This window comes from Oncorhynchus keta, chromosome 6, assembly GCF_023373465.1.
Source record: "Oncorhynchus keta strain PuntledgeMale-10-30-2019 chromosome 6, Oket_V2, whole genome shotgun sequence".
NCBI classification, from domain to species: Eukaryota; Metazoa; Chordata; class Actinopteri; order Salmoniformes; family Salmonidae; genus Oncorhynchus; species Oncorhynchus keta.
The window spans coordinates 27,047,974-27,065,512 of NC_068426.1; the positions used below are offsets into that span (position 1 = coordinate 27,047,974).

At 44.7% G+C, this 17,539-nt stretch overlaps 1 protein-coding gene across 1 annotated transcript in view; it reads right to left on the reverse strand.

Annotated features, from left to right (window-relative positions):
- Positions 1–830: 830 nt before the first annotated feature.
- The window catches only part of LOC127930558 (transcriptional regulatory protein AlgP-like), a 37,829-nt gene continuing 21,120 nt past the window's right edge, over positions 831–17,539 (reverse strand). The window contains exon 5 of the mRNA XM_052520072.1: positions 831–1,473. Coding sequence (XP_052376032.1) covers positions 831–1,473 — 643 coding nt within the window. The remainder of the gene's footprint in view (positions 1,474–17,539) is intronic.

Below are 17,539 nucleotides of genomic sequence, written 5' to 3' on the forward strand. Positions count from 1 at the left end.
TGTTAACATGCAGTAAACAATATATACTTCAGTAGCTGTAGTTTGTCATCTCAAATTATATTGCCTTATGAACCCTACTCTGTAGACACTGCCATGTCTTTGAACTCTTGCATACAGTATGATTCAACTCACTCACATTGACTACATATGAACTGCCCTTAGTGATGGTAAACTCTGTTAGATGATCAACAGTAACCAGAGAATAGGGTGATAGCAAAGGGAAGGAAGAAGCAAAAAAGTGTAATGGTGAATGAATGTGTCAGTAGGAGAGTATACATCATGCAGTTAGACAAAACTTACTAGGGCTCCTTTGCATCAGACAGACACCTTTCATCCAAAAACGAACAAGCATCCTTATAGAACACAACAGGTAATGTGTTAGTGCCTCCACACAGCCACGCTCACACTCCTATGTCCCAGCCCCAGACAAAGTAAAGGTATCTATCTCTGTTGATCTGAAGTCACAGGAACCATTGCCTTCACCCGCCCAGCCATTATCGTGTTATAGATCTAACCCTGTGAGTTAAGTGCCCTGCTAAAAGCATATGTACACAAACATCCCTGAGTGGAATGTGGTGTGAGGCCTTTATCTCCAAGTGAATCACCCATGGAAGAATTTGAATAGAGACAATAAGTTACAGTTGACAGTTTAGGAGGAAATTGTGCAATCGTTTCAACCAGCCAGGGTGTTGTTCAATGGAAAGTGCTTGAAGACAAACATATCTGGAGAAATGAAAACACCAACAGCGTTATGAGTTGTTAAATATATGAACGACAGCTGGGGATGGTAGTGGCTCCAGAGTCTCATCCTGTTGATGGCTGGCTGGGAGCTAGACGCTGGGCTGGGTGCTGGGCGCTGGGCTGGGAGCTGGGCTGGGAGCTGGGCTGGGTGCTGGGCTGGGAGCTGGGCTGAGCTGGGTGCTGGGCTGGGCTGGGTGCTGGGCTGGGAGCTGGGCTGGGAGCTGGGCTGGGAGCTGGGCTGGGAGCTGGACGCTGGGCTGGGTGCTGGGCGCTGGGCTGGGCGCTAGGATGGGAGCTGGGCTGGGAGCTGGGCCGGGAGCTGGACGCTGGGCTGGGTGCTGGGCTGGGAGCTGGGCTGGGAGCTGGACGCTGGGCTGGGTGCTGGGCTGGGAGCTGGGCTGGGAGCTGGGCTGGGAGCTGGGCCGGGCTGGGAGCTGGGCTGGGACACTGGGCTGGGTGCTGGGCTGGGTGCTGGGCTGGGAGCTGGGCCGGGTGCTGGACGCTGGGCTGGGTGCTGGGCTGGGAGCTGGGCTGGGAGTTGGGCACTGGGCTGGGTGCTGGGCTGGGCTGGGAGCTGGGCTGGGAGCTGGACGCTGGGCTGGGTGCTGGGCTGGGCTGGGAGCTGGGCCGGGAGCTGGGCGCTGGGCTGGGAGCTGGGCCGAGAGCTGGGCCGGGGGCTGGACGCTAGGCTGGGTCCTGGGCTGGGAGCTTGGCTGGGAGCTGGGAGCTCGGCTGGTGTTGGGGTGGGGTGGGAAGAAATAGAAGCAGAGGGGAGAAAAGTAACATGAGCCAGTGTGAATGGACTCATTGTTTCTGCAGCTTAATTAGGCGAGACAAGTGAGGCGTGAACAGATTCCCATCATTAGGGCCCTAAAAAGCCCATTAGAATCAATGCCACGCTCTGGTCAGACTCAATGTCTGCCATAGCAGCCCGGGCCAAGCAGGCCACTGGATACGATTACAGCCGCGCGGCTAAAACAAGGCAACTCTATAGCCACACTAACACCCGAGGTAATGCAATTGACGCCGCGTTCTGGAAAAGGGATGAGAGGTGGGCTGGGGTGAAGGGTGTGTGTCTGTGTGTGTGTGTGTGTGTGTGTGTGTGTGTGTGTGTGTGTGTGTGTGTGTGTGTGTGTGTGTGTGTGTGTGTGTGTGTGTGTGTGTGTGCATGCGTGCGTGCGTGTGCGCGTGGTGCATGGGTGTCTGCATGTGCGTGTGTGTGTGTGCGCACATACATGTCTGCATCTGTGTGTGTGTGCAAGTGGGTAGCTGCCTGTGTGTCTGTTTGTGTAGATGTGTCTAGATTGTAGCCGGCAGGGTCCTGATAAACTGATAAACTGCTGGGATTAATGGCCACTTCTGGAGCCCAAGTGGCTCTATCAATACAGGGAAGAGCTGCCCAATCGGCCCATTGATCTGTTGTCTCGCTGGGTGCTGGGTGTAATTCCGGCACCCTGGGCTTGAGTGTTCCACAGAGGGTAGGGGCTGGGGGAGATTGGACTAATGGTGGCGCCATCCATAGACTCTCCTGGATTTGAGTACTCAGCGCATACTGCCTCTATTGCTATATGTGCAGTAACAGACGAGCTGATCCCGTACAGTTGGCGACAGCACAGTAATGCCTGATCAAATTACAGCACATAGAGCTATGGAATTAATATCAATTAATACCAGTTAAACTTGCCCATGAAGGTGATATCCTTTGGGGTAAAGAGGTGTACAGTAGTTATCCATAAAGACATTGACGTTGTGATCCCTGTACATTATACTACATACATGGCAAATCTGTTTGAGTCTAAAGAATCAATGTGGTCTCAGGGCAATTCGTATCATTCTGTATGTAAATTTGTAACACTCCGTTGAGTATGATATGTTACGTTACATTATGAATGGAATAGCGGTCGTACGATATCATACCAATTAGAGGACGTATAGTATTATACATATTACCCGGTCATACAATAGCATATGAATTGGAGACCAGGTTGCTTGTTGCCATAATAACAAATGAGAATTACGTTGGCTGTTAGTGGAACTAATGACAAAGGTTTGGAGAATGAAAACAACGAAGATTGGGTCAATTTACATAGCAGGTGGAACATGTTAGACGGTAGCGGATTACACCAACCCATCCTCTCAACCATCCTCTCAACCATCCTCTCAACCATCCTCTCAACCATCCTCTCAACCATCCTCTCAACCATCCTCTCGACCATCCTCTCGACCATCCTCCCTACTTTCATTTTTAATCGTAACTAGACTATTACATAATGTACATACTGTATGTCTCTAAGGCCAGGCTGAAAGAATGAGTCTGTACAATTTTATCTGTCGGTTTTTTCCACGTGAAATATGCCAGGATTTTGTGTGAGACTAACTGACAACAAGAACATGGCTTCTGTCATAACAACAGTAGCACTTCTCTAATCCCCAGTTGTCAGAGCTAAGCATCATACCTTTCTATATGAGATAGTCCCCAGTAAAATCCCAATTTATTGTTCCATGGTGCATGACAGTCATGCATAGATACCATCACAGACAACAAGGGAGGGATGGAGAGGGAGAGAAATGAAGGGAGGCCCGAGAAAAGGCGAGAGAGATTGAGACGGAGGGAGAGAGGGAGGAGGGAGGCAGCCTTTATCTGCTCACCTCAGGCTGTTGTTTTTGCTCCACGGTGGCAGTCTGTGGTGGAGGGATCTCACACACTGACTGAATGGTCCCTGACCACACACACACACACTCATGGTTTGCAAGATACCACACACACACACACAAGTGCACACACAGAAAACCACATCTCTCCTAATGCCCTGAAGCCACATAGGGAGAAAGAGAGTGAAAGAGAGAAGAGGGTGAGATAGGGGCAAAGAGAGTGAAAGAGAGAGGAGGGTGAGATAGGGGCAAAGAGAGTGAAAGAGAGAGGAGGGTGAGATGGGGGCAAAGAGAGTGAAAGAGAGAGGAGGGTGAGATAGGGGCAAAGAGAGTGAAAAAGAGAGAAAGAGAGAGGTGAGATGGGGAAAGAGAGAGTGAAAGAGAGAGGAGGGTGAGATAGGGGCAAAGAGAGTGAAAGAGAGAGGAGGGTGAGATGGGGGCAAAGAGAGTGAAAGAGAGAGGAGGGTGAGATGGGGGCAAAGAGAGTGAAAGAGAGAGGAGGGTGAGATGGGGCAAAGAGAGTGAAAGAGAGAGGAGGGTGAGATGGGGCAAAGAGAGTGAAAGAGAGAGGAGGGTGAGATGGGGGCAAAGAGAGTGAAATAGAGAGGAGGGTGAGATGGGGGCAAAGAGAGTGAAATAGAGAGGAGGGTGAGATGGGGGCAAAGAGAGTGAAAGAGAGAGGAGGGTGAGATGGGGCAAAGAGAGTGAAAGAGAGAGGAGGGTTAGATGGGGGCAAAGAGAGTGAAAGAGAGAGGAGGGTGAGATGGGGGCAAAGAGAGTGAAAGAGAGTAGGGTGAGATTGGGGTAAAGAGAGTGAAAGAGAGAAGAGGGTGAGATAGGGGTGAAATTACTATAAAGACAAGAAGTAGAGAAATAGAGACAAAAATAGGTATTAAGAGAGACTGACAGAGAGAAAAGACGAGGTAGAAAGAGAGAAACATATTGCGAGAGAGCGAGAGAGGTAGGCAGGTAGTTTGGCGCCTTCACTCTGCCCAGTGCCCCCCGGTGCAGGAGATAAAGGCCTGCTGAATATTTCATGTCTTTGACTGACAGCTCCTCGGGGTCTTAGGAGAGCCATGGCGCCCACTTTACAGCCCAGAGGAATCTCCCAGACAACCTCAACACACATCATGTGATAACACACACACACAAAGACGCAGACACATACACGGCAGACACACACATGCACGGATGCGCATGCAGACGACACATACACACAATTCACTCCAGGCCCTGTCACCCTACCGCTATGTCTGGTGCTTAGGTGTACCAGCGGTCATCAGGTTCCAGGTATGTTTGGCATTGTGTGACTTTCAAATGTTCTTATGATTTTAAGCACATCCTTTGTAACTTGAATTGTTTCCACTCGTTAAAATACATCTGATTAATCAATTCATTATTAATGCATGATAGAGTAGACAACATGAAATCAAATAATTATTTGTCACATGCTCCAAATACAACAGTGCAACTGTCAGCAGACCTTACCGTGAAATACTTACTCACGGGCCCTTAACCAACAATGCATGAGTTCAGGAGCCCGTAAAACGGCGGCCATCCCCACCGGCGCCATTCTCTAAAATCAATAGGAACTGTTTTGTTAACAGGAAGTCACATGCTGGTTCTCTTGGTCTCTGATCAACATGTTGTCAAAACTACAAGCATGTGTCTTCGTCTTCACATTCCCTAAACCACGTCTTCAACAATGTGCTGTATTTACCAAGCTCTCTCAACATTACCCTACACTACAGTACGTCACCTCTCATGTTATACTTAGTAAATCACCTCATAATCCTTTCTCACCTTAAAATTCTTTCCATCGGTTACCTCCTGAGTCTTTCAGAGGTGAATGAAACGCCTATTTGATTAAAGTTTGACCAGGAATGACAGTTATGTCTTATATAATCACAGTGAGTGTGATCATGTGGGCTTTTGAAGGGCTAACGGCAGAGCCATGCTACGGTAGTGTGTTGGAGTGAAATTACACTTGGCAGCCATGTCACATTTTCCAAAAAGCTCTCTGTGATTCTCTGACAAAAAGTGTGCTCCTAAGACATTAGATCCTTTTCTTTCTTCCTTATTAGGAGGGAGCTCGGGTCAAGGTAATTTTCTGACAGTACTGGCAGCACTACTCACTAGCAGGGAATCTGCAGTAAATCAAAGAGAAATCCCTCCTAACTCTCCCTCCTATGCCTCTCCCTACACTTCCCAGGATCCATCTCTTCTCCCATTAGGATGCATGGAGAGGCTCCTAAGCCTGAATCCCAAGGAACCGTTTCCCCGCCCCGCTGTCACATCTGACCACTCGGCCCCTGATGAGATCATTGTCTGCAGATTGCTTCCCCGTGAGGCCCCTTGGCACCCGGCTGTGTCTGGTGTGTGTGATGTGTGCTGCGTCTGGGGACCAGGCAGGCGGTTCCTCTAATCATCCCTGACACCAGTGGCTCCGCCCCTCCTAGGCCCCCACTGCCTGCCTGCCCCGGCTCAGTCTAGCCAGCCCAGCTAACTCCAAACACACCTTCCTCTTCCATCCTCTGTCCAATTGGTCTGACTGACAGATCAGCCACTCATGGGCCACAACCAGGCCCAATCACTCTCGCTCATTGACGGAAAATGGCTTCCAGAGCTGCATGTGCCGAAGGAATTAGTTCCCAGTGAGAGCTCATCCAGAGGTCAGATAAAATTGGTGAGGGAGAGGGGGTGTATCCTGTACCATACACCCCCTCCCCCTCTCCCATCATCCCTCCTTCTTTACAGGAAGAGGAAGTCAGGGGTCTGGTCTAAACAAACTCAGGATGTTGAGCAGCGTGGGGCTTCAGAGCTTTGCTTCCACTGAGGATCAAATCAGTCCCACATCCCCATCATTCGCAGGAGAAAGAGACAGAGATATCGAGGACGTAGGTCGGGGTGCTTTGTAAGAATCCGAAGGGAAGTGGGCAATCTACCTTTACCATCAGTCCTATTAGCCAACATACAATAATTGGATAACAAAATAGACGAGCTACGCTCACAAAAATCCTACCAATGGGACATTAAAAACTGTAATATCTTATGTTTTACCGAGTTGTGGCTGAACGACGTGATGGATTAAAATACAGCTGCTGGGGTTTACACTGCACCAGCAAGATAGAATAGCAGCTTCTCGTAAGAAAAGGGGTGGCGGTCTGTGTATATTTGCAGACAACAGCTAGTGCACAAAATGTAATATTAAGGAAGTGTTGAGGTTTTGCTCGCCTGAGGTAGAGTATCTCATGATAAGCTGTAGACCACACTATTTACCAAGAAAGTTTTCATCTATATTATTCGTAGCTGTCTATTTACCCCGACAAACTGATGCTGGTACTAAGTCCACACTCAATGAGCTGTATAAGGCCATAAGCAAACAGGAAAATGCTCATCCAGAGGCGGCGCTCCTAGTGGCCAGGGAATTTAATACAGGGAAACTTAAATCTAGACCAACTTTACTCCACACACAGAGACACGTACAAAGAGACACGTACAAAGCTCACCCTCGCCCTCCATTTGGCAAATCTGACCATAAATCTATCCTCCTGATTCTTGCTTACAACAAAAACTAAAGCAGGAAGCACCGGTGACTCGGTCAATATTGAAGCGGTCAGATGACGCAGATTCTAAGATACAGGACTGTTTTGCTGGCACAGACGGGAATATGTTCTGGGATACACCACATCAATCACTGGCTTCATCAATAAGTGCATCGATGATGTCGTCCCCACAGTGACCGTACGTACAGTACATACCCCAACCAGAAGCCATGGATTACAGGCAACATCTGCACTGAGGGGATGGGTAGAGCTGCCACTTTCAAGGAGAGGTACTCTAACATTCACAAGGACGATTACCAGGACGTGTATTCCAAGCATGCGCTGACCAACTGGCAAGTGTCTTCACTGACATTTTCAACCTAATATTAATAATATGCATGTCAATCTCTCCTGGCTGAAAGTGGAGGAGAGATCACTACTTTTATTTATGAGAGGTATTGACATGTTGAATGCACCGAGTATGTCTAAACTACTGGCATACAACTCGGACACCCATGCATACCCCACAAGACATGCCACAAGAGGTCTCTTCACAGTCCGCAAGTCCAGAACAGACTACGGGAGGCACATACTACAACATAGAGCCATGACTACATGGAACTCTATTCCACATCAAGTAACTGACGCAAGCAGTAAAATAAAAAATTTAAAAAAAAAAAAAGATTTTAAAAAACACCTTATGGAACAGAGGGGACTATGAAGCAACACAAACTTTGGCGCATACGCACACACACACACACACACACACACACACACACACACACACACACACACACACACACACACACACACACACACACACACACACACACACACACACACACACACACACACACACACACACATACACGCACACACACACAAACACACACACACACACATACGATAACATACGCACTATACATAAACATGGATTTAGTACTGTAGATACAGTGCCTTGCGAAAGTATTCGGCCCCCTTGAACTTTGCGACCTTTTGCCACATTTCAGGCTTCAAACATAAATATATAAAACTGTATTTTTTTGTGAAGAATCAACAACAAGTGGGACACAATCATGAAGTGGAACGACATTTATTGGATATTTCAAACCTTTTTAACAAATCAAAAACTGAAAAATTGGGCGTGCAAAATTATTCAGCCCCGTTACTTTCAGTGCAGCAAACTCTCTCCAGAAGTTCAGTGAGGATCTCTGAATGATCCAATGTTGACCTAAATGACTAATGATGATAAATACAATCCACCTGTGTGTAATCAAGAGATACACCAGTATCTCTACTTGCACATCATCATCTGCTCATTTATCAGTCCAGTGTTAATCTGCTAAATTGTAATTATTCGCTCCTATGGCCTATTTATTGCCTACCTCCTCATGCCTTTTGCACACATTGTATATAGACTTCATTTTCTCTACTGTGTCATTGACTTGTTTATTGTGTGATTGGCTTGTTTATTGTTTACTCCATGTGTAACTCTGTTGTTGTCTGTGTCACACTGCTTTGCTTTATATTGGCCAGGTCGCAGTTGCAAATGAGAACTTGTTCTCAACTAGCCTGTCTGGTTACATCTCAAGACATCAGTCAGGAAGTTAAAGCTTGGTCGCAAATGGGTTTTCCAAATGGACAATGACCCGAAGCATACTTCCAAAGTTCTGGCAAAATGGCTTAAGAACAATAAAGTCAAGGCATTGGGGCAGAACTGAAAAAGCTTGTGCGAGCAAGGAGGCCTACAAACCTGACTCAGTTACACCAACTCTGTCAGGAGGAATGAGCCAAAATCCACCCAACTTATTGTGGAAAGCTTGTGGAAGGCTACCTTGAACGTTTGATCCAAGTTAAACAATTTAAAGGCAATGCTACCAAATACTAATTTGAGTGCATGTAATCTTCTGACCCACTGGGAATGTGATGAAAGAAATAAAAGCTGAAATAAATTATTCTCTCATATCATTCTGACATTTCACATTCTTAAAATAAAGTGGTGACCCTAACTGACTTAAAACAGGGACTTTTTACTAGGATTAAATGTCAGGAATGATGAAAAACTGAGTTTAAATGTATTTGGCTAAGGTGTATGTAAACGTCCGACTTCAGCTGTACATATTACCTCAATAACCTCGACTAACATGTGCCCCCCCCGCTCATTGACTCTGTACTGGTACCCCCTGTATATAACCTCGCTACTGATATATTACTGCTGCTATTTAACTATTTGTTTTTTACTTATCCATATTTTACTTTACACTTATTTCTTAAAACTGCATTGTTGGCTAATGTTATAGCCTCTTGTGTGACTCAAGTTACTGTGTATATTTGTCCCTGTTAAAACTTCTTAACTCCACCCGACACGCAGGCGTCCCATCGAGCCATCTGGAAATGCAAATGTGCTACGCTAAATGCTAATAGCACTCGTTAAAACTCAAACGTTCATTAAAACACACATGCGGGGTACTGAATTAAAGCTCCACTCGTTGTAAATCCAGCCAACAAGTCAGATTTTAAAATGCTTTTCGGCGAAAGCATGAGAAGCTATTATCTGATAGCATGCAACACCCCGAAATACCTGAAGGGGACGTAAACAAAATAATTAGTATAGCCGGCGCTACACAAAACGCAGAAATAAAATATAAAACATTCATTACCTTTGACGATCTTCTTTGTTGGCACTCCTAGATGTCCCATAAATATCACTATTGGGTATTATTTTCGATTAAATCGGTCCATATATACCCTAAATATCGATCTATGAAAAGTGTGTGATACAGGAAAAAAGACCGTTTTAAAATGCAACGTCATTTTTTTAAATTAAAAAAGTTGATGATAAACTTTCACAAAACACTTTGAAATTCTTTTGTAATCCAACGTTAGGTATTAGTAAACGTTAATAATCTATCAAATTGATCACGGGGCGATGTGTATTCAATAACTCCACGTCTTGAACTCATGGTCGAAAATTTCTCATCCAAAACATCCTGTCGGAGACCGGAAGGAATGGGCTCTCTCTTACTCGTTTGACCAAGAAACAAAGCCCAGGCAATTGACAAGACGGGCGACATCGTGTGGAAGCTGTAGGACTTGCAATCTCAGCCCCATGTAATTTGGTTTCCCATAGACAATACATGCAAGTGAAGTGACGCATGGAAGTGACGCATGGATATCCCAGTTTTCGGTGATCAGTTTTTCTTGCGCTTTTCGATGAAACACAGGCTCTGTTATAGTCACAGCCGTGATTTAACCAGTTTTAGAAATGTCAGAGTGTTTTCTATCCACACATACTAATCATATGCATATACTATATTCCTGGCATGAGTAGCAGGACGCTGAAATGTTGCGTGATTTTTAACAGAATGTTCGAAAAAGTAGGGGGTAGGCTTAACAGGTTTTAAAGTGCTAAATCATTACTCCTGTCAAAATATCATTGTTATTTACAGAAGAAGTCAGTGAACTTAGTGTTTCGCAGCGTAAATCATTTTCTAATTGAAATATCTAACACCTGAGTTCACTCCACCCCTAGAGAGATTTGATTGGCTGCAAAGGGATTCAACTGTCTTCCCCTAATTCCTGGCCTCCATGTTCTGTCTGTTGGAGACGATGTTGATGGAGAATTATGTGATGTTTGTTTTAGTTTGGGGCGAGAACATATTCCGCGCTGTGAAGGTGACATGGCAGGGTGAGTTATGTGTCGTGAGGGGAGGAAATGTGAGCCTTTAAACCTTTTGAAGTGATTCCCTCACTGTCCTGCTGGCCTCAGGCAAGGCTTGTTTGAACACACTGTAGAGGGGCAAAGGGAAGACATGGAAACAAAGTGATTTGTGTGGTGTATTGTGAGACATGTGGCCGTAACCTTAACTTGTAAACCCAAATTGCATTTAATGAAATGCTTAACATGCAGTTCTAGTGCATCGCAGTCAAGCTAAGAGATGTATCCAGTAGCATGCCCTTTAATTTGGAAAGGTATAATAAAAAATGTAATGTAAATTCCTCACAAATGTTAATGTTATATTGTCATTAATTGCTTGTTCTACAGTGATAACCCAAATAAACCCAAAGTAATTATTCACCTGTTATAACCTGACCATTTTGTGAGAATTGCCTTGAGATATGAGTCTGGGTTAAACTAGCAGATGTCACTTTGCGTAACAACAATAGTCTTTTAACTAGCTGTACGCCGCCTGTGAGTACAGTAGCTTATTATGCTGTCTGGTGAATAACCTGACTCTACTGCCACCGATTCAAAGTTCACATTGGGGACATGACCTCAGAGGTAAATGGTGTGCACCCTCTCCTCTCTGAGACAAAAGCTAATGATGCAGAAAACAGACAGGGACTTTCCTGCCATGCAGCCTGACTATCTCCCAATGCTGTGGCTTGTTGGAGGGTCTGGTAAGAAGGAATAATAATAAAATCATCCATCATGCACATGGGACTGGGAAAACACCCAGTGAAGTGATGCTAGGCTAGAGAAACAATCATATGCACTATGGGCTCTCAGGCACTCCCAGGGCCAGGCTGTGCTGTCTGCTGGCTGAGGATCTTGTGCCTGTCTTGGAGCCTCTCCAGAGTGAAGAAGAGCCCCGGTAATTACAATGGGAGGCATGAGGAGTCATTACAAGTCATGTCCCAGGCAGGGTAGACAGTGACCTCTCCCAAATCGCACCAAACTGGAACCATACATCACCCCTTCATCCTCACACCCTCTCATTTGGAACATTTGGAAGCCCTGGGGTTTTGGCAAGGAGAGATGGAGCTACATGTGTGTATGTGGATGTAAAAGTGCCTCGTGCTCTGTTTCTCTGTGTACAGTGGAGGGAGTCCCATGAGTAAGCATCAGCATGTGTGTGGAGCGGAGCGGCACGATTCTCCCCTCCTCTCTCTGCTCTCTGTCTCCTTCACCTCATCACCCCTCTCACTCTCTCTCATCGGAGGGAAGGTAAGGAAGCGGATGGAGCATCGCAGCCTGGTTTATTTAGCGGACAGGGGTTCAGAGTTGAAAGGGAAGTGGGTGTGTGGTGGGGAGATGGAGGGAGGAAGGGAGGAGGGGTGATGTGTGAGCAGGGGAGTGTGTGGTGTGGTGGGCGTGGGAGAGAGGGATGAGATGGGACCACATATCTCTAATGGAACGTTATGTTTGACATGGGGGCTGGCTGATGTAGGAGGAGGATGGTGGGGATTCCTGGAGTTTGGCTGACACACACACACTCACACACATCCCCCTGAAGTGTGCCCCTCCGTGTCAGCCGAGTGGCGCTGTGCTTTGATCTCAGCTCCGCGGGTCAGAAATATCTCCCTCTCTCTCTCTCTCTCTCTCTCTCTCTCTCTCTCTCTCTCTCTCTCTCTCTCTCTCTCTCTCTCTCTCTCTCTCTCTCTCTCTCTCTCTCTCTCTCTCTCTCTCTCTCTCTCTCTCTCTCTCTCTCTCTCTCTCCACCTCCCTCCAGCCATCTGCCTGCCAGGGAAGAGGCTCGACTGCCTCAGGGTGTTTAGGTTTAGGATGGATCCTAATTTCCTCTTCTAATCATGACATCGTCCTGCCTGAATAGGTTAAAAATGTTGCCAAGATATTCTCCGCTTCCTCACTCCAGCAGGGCCCAAATTAGACACATTACATACTTCCCCAGTGTGAGATAATATTTAACCCATTTCCTCGCTGAAAAACAGTAAATGTGTGTGTGTGTGTGTGTGTGTGTGTGTGTGTGTGTGTGTGTGTGTGTGTGTGTGTGTGTGTGTGTGTGTGTGTGTGTGTGTGTGTGTGTGTGTGTGTGTGTGTGTGTGTGTGTGTGTGTGTGTGTGTGTGTGTGTGTGTGTGTGCATATGCACGTGTGTATCAGTGCAGGCTGCTGAGTGGAGGACAGATCATAATAATGCTTGGAAGGGAGCAAATTGAATGACATCAAACCACATGGAAACCATGTGTTTGATACCATTCCACTAATTCGTCTCCAGCCCTTCCTCCCCAATTAAGGTGCCACCAACCTCCTTTGGTGTGTATATGACTGTGTTTGTCGTATGTGGCCACAAACTAGCATGCCCCATATGGTGGGATCAGATTCTGAGGTAATTCAATAGTGGAGAATAAGTTGAGTTGAGCTCCTCCCCCATCACGGACATGATTAAAGACTTGACTGATTAGAGGTGAAGAGTGGCCATGGCCCACTCAGCTTGTCAATAACAGTTATACTCACCTCAATGCTGTTCTGACCAGCCTGTCTCTCTGTCCCCACCACCCACTAACCATTCTCCATCTGAAACATAACGCCTATCTGTCATGCATTTGACAGTTTACAGTTGATACACATCAATAGTTCAAATTTTATACTCAGGTTAAATACAGTATTTGCTAAATGTGAATACTAGTATTTGCAACAGAACATTTTTTTTTAAATGCATTGAATTGATAGTTTTTCACCAAACTTTGACAGTGTGCAATCAGCCCTTCTCAGTCCAGCGTGTATGGCACAGGTTCAAAACCCAGCGGCTTTGTTTCGACCAGAATCTCTCCAGGGCCTTGTGAGTAATGAGAGGCCTAAATTAGAATCCTAACTCTTCATTTCAGTTGCGCCTGTGCTCGGCCATCAACTAAACAATACAACAATGACACTTACATAATTCAAGCCCTGAGAAATGTGTCCATATTGCCACAATGAGTGTGGTTCAAGAAGTAGCAAGGCCACAAGATATGACTGTCTTTCATCCCAGATCTCATACACAATTGACTCATGTTAAACGCAAGGTCTCTGGTCATAAATGCCGGAGCGCACAGTTTTCCACAGCAGGTCAAGCACACATGATTTATTTGATTTTAGCAATGTTGAACTGCAAATGCAGAGTCTGTACTCGCATCACAAAGACATGATGACATGATAAAGAGAGAACTGCAAATTATACATACCAATCATCATAACATATGTATAGACTCTCCATCTCCTACTATTTTATCTAGATGTTGCATGAAAAGGTATGTGGGTATGTATGGAGGAGTGGGATGAAGAATAGTGCATCCATAAAGATTTTCAGCTCAAACAACCATGTGTTTTCCATAAAATCATACTTCACAGGATTTTTATGACAGGGGTGTTGCTTCGAGATCTCTCTGAGGCAGTATCTGTAGCCCGTCCCTGAAGGCAACACACAATACTCAAGGCCTGAAAGACAGCATGACATAGCAGCACCAGTTAAGGAGAGGAATGTTCCGGCTTCTTCTGCCAAACTACATGAGGAGAATCCAGTCCAGTTCCTTTTTGTAGTTCTGGTGTTTTGCGTGAGGAGAAAACATGCTTGAAAACAGGAATAAATTAGAAATGGAACTAAATGAAAGCGTAATGATATTTCAACATGTGTGGTTTGTTTAATATTAGTACTAGTCGATCCCAATGCGCTGCATTGAGTTCTGTGACTTCATAATATGTTCTTTCACAAAATGCTACTTTTTGTATCACAGTTTTTTAACTCATAATTATGGACAGCATGTAGAATGCAGATCAAGTAGACTATATTCCCTAAATATAGTATATATATTCTATATTCCCTAAATATACTATATACATACTGTATTCCCTCTTGGGATAAGATTTTCTTGTACATTATAATAAACTTGTGCCTGACAGCATTGAGAATGCTTTCTACAAATTAAGAGTTTATTTACAAAACGGTATATACACCAATTTTTCACATTTGGGTTTTTTGCATCATAAATGATTGCTTATGGGTACCTTTATGTGCATATAAAATATTGCTGTTCTCAGATTTAGAATTCATAGCTTTTAGAAGTGTATTAAAATCAGTTGCAAAACGCTATGTCAATTTCTTAGCTGGAATGTGATGTTATATATGCTGTATATTTAACATATAAATTAAACCCATCATAAATCCAGCTTCATTCTATAGTGCAGGGGTATTCAACTCTTACCCTACGAGGTCCGGAGCCTGTTGGTTTTATGTTCTACCTGAAAGTAGATTTCACCCACCTGGTGTGTCAGGTCCAAATCAGTCCCTAATTAGAGGGGAACAATGAAAAAAAGCAGTGGAACTGGCTTCGAGGTCCAGAGTTGAGTTTAAGGGCTCTACTGTTTAGTTAGAGATAGACCTTGTCCCAAATTACACCCTATTCCCTATATATTGCACTTCTTTTGGCCAGACCCCAGATATCATATAACTGTATAGATTTTTTTTTAAATATAGATTTTTATATTGATGTCACAAATGTGAATCATTTGTCCAGTTATTTAATAAAAATGTAATTATTTGTCGAATTTGACTATGTGAAACCTTGCAGTGCTTCTTTTTCTCTGAGAGGGAGGCAGATATATCTTGTTTTGCAACCAAATGTGATTGTTTTTCCCACTGAAATGAAACCATCTAGTGGTAGGTTTCAAACGAATACATCTGTCATTTAACAACTGCATGCCATGATTAGATGTGGGAAAAACACACCAATCTCTTTCATAAGTTCTTTGAACAAAAAAGAGCAAATTTCCCAACATTTCTGAAAATGGATGTATAGTATTTTAGAAAGAAACTCTTCAAATATCAAGTCATATATGTGGCCTGATCCATTCATGTTGGAAATATATATATACATGTATATATATATTATATATACTGTATATATATATGAATTTAGTCATGTCACATACAGCGAAAGACACTCACTCATTCATTGTGCTGAATTAGCATTGAGCAGGAGAGATAGTTTTATTGAGAAAAGCAGAAGGAAGTTTCAGTAGCATTTAGCATGTACAATACATAACCTTTCAAGTTTGTTTTACATTAGGAAATAGGAGAATGATAGTGTGCATGAACTCGGCATGTACTAACCTTTATAGGGGGATAACAGAGGGGTACAGGGAACATACAGCCGTTTGCAGTCTCTTATCTTCATCTTTCACTCACTACGGAACCTCTGGAGTTTACACTCCATATGTTTTAGGAAGCAGATAGTCCCAAAAGAACATCCAAAATGACAAACTGCTGGTAAGACCAGCCTGTTGAGCAAGTTAACATGATTCATCTATGCTAGTAAGTCGTAGAACCCAGTAAACATAACTTTTTTTTACATGCCATCATCTAGAATCTATCACATATACCAAACAAACCATTCATTTTGTTCCACTATCTATTTGTGTGTTTACCTTTGACAGTCGTGTGTACCCTTTGAGTGAAAGATGAGAGAAAAGGTCGGAGGGAATTGAATTCTTTGTAGCCTGCTGTTCCCAGTCTCTATGGCGTAGACAGCTGGGCGCCCTGTACAGTTAAGATCACAGGCCTTGATAACCTGGCCCTTGATTTATGGACAGCATGAGCTTTTGCAATCACCTAATGAGGGAAACTAGAGTGTTTACATGTTTATTAAATAGCTAGAACCAGCTGGGACTGGTCGAGCAGACAGCATCTATAATAATATTTCTGTTTCCGTCACAGCCCACCTTAACCCCATGCTGGACAGTTTGGTCTCACTGAATCAGATGGCTTTGAATAAAGAGAGAAAGCGAGGCTGTTTGGCTGTTAGCTGTGTGGATGGTTGATTTGAAGAACACCTCACAGTCAATGTGGCACCATGAGTAATTGAGGGATGGCATGGCCACTTTGGTGCTGAAAATACCTGTAACCCTGTTTCACAGTTGTGGTTATTGTAGCAGCTACAATGTCGCTATTGAAGTCACTGTTGCGAAGAGGTACTTCTGTTTACAACTTTCCTCTAATTGGAGGGCTTTGCATCAAGAATGACCTCAATGTATTAGAAATAGAAATGGTAAGCAGTTTGTGCATAATTTGTTGACTACTTTTTGTTCCAAGTAACCTTGCAGTGTTGTGTTAAAGGCTGTACCCTCTAGTTTTCCTGCCAAAGGTACTATAAGGAAAGCGTCACGGTTCGAGGAACAACAATAATACCAGTGATACTAAACTGGATTTTCCTGAAAACAGAATGCCCTTTGATGGGGTCAGCCTGGGAAAAAAAGAAAGGATCACAAATCGATAAAGGGGAAAAGAACACAAACCTGCATGTTTTCTTCCTCTTTGGCCAGGCATACATATTTTACGATCTACAACAGTCCTGTTGTCGGTTTCCCCCCCTGAACGAAATACTTTGCTGTTCTCATTACAGGAGGTCATGCAAAGTTTTCTCAGTAGGGGCCTGTCTACCCCGAGGCTGTTCTCAGCCAGAGAAGCCTGGAACTCACATGGTACTGTACTCACAGCCAGCCCTTGGCTTCAGTTACCGGGACTTAAATGTTTAACAGCTCTCAGTCGACTAACATAAACAAGCTACTTGCAGGCTCTTTTTTGGGACACGTAAAGACACTTTCAGGAACAGTGCTCGCTGGAAATTATATCTTGTAATCCCTGCTCTTCGTGCCTCTCTTAAAAGTGCGAGTAGGAACAAGTGGGGGTCATGCTTTTTACTGCAGTGGCGACAGGGGGGCTTTCGCTGCACTCGTACCAACCCCCTCCCTCTCTCTCTTGCCTTCGTCTGTTCCCCCGGCCTGCCGAGATGAAGACGAGACCCCACCACCGCCCTTCAAACCTAGCCCTCCACCTCATCCTCCACCCCCTCTCTCCTCCTGGCCCTTCCCATCACAGTCTCTGGA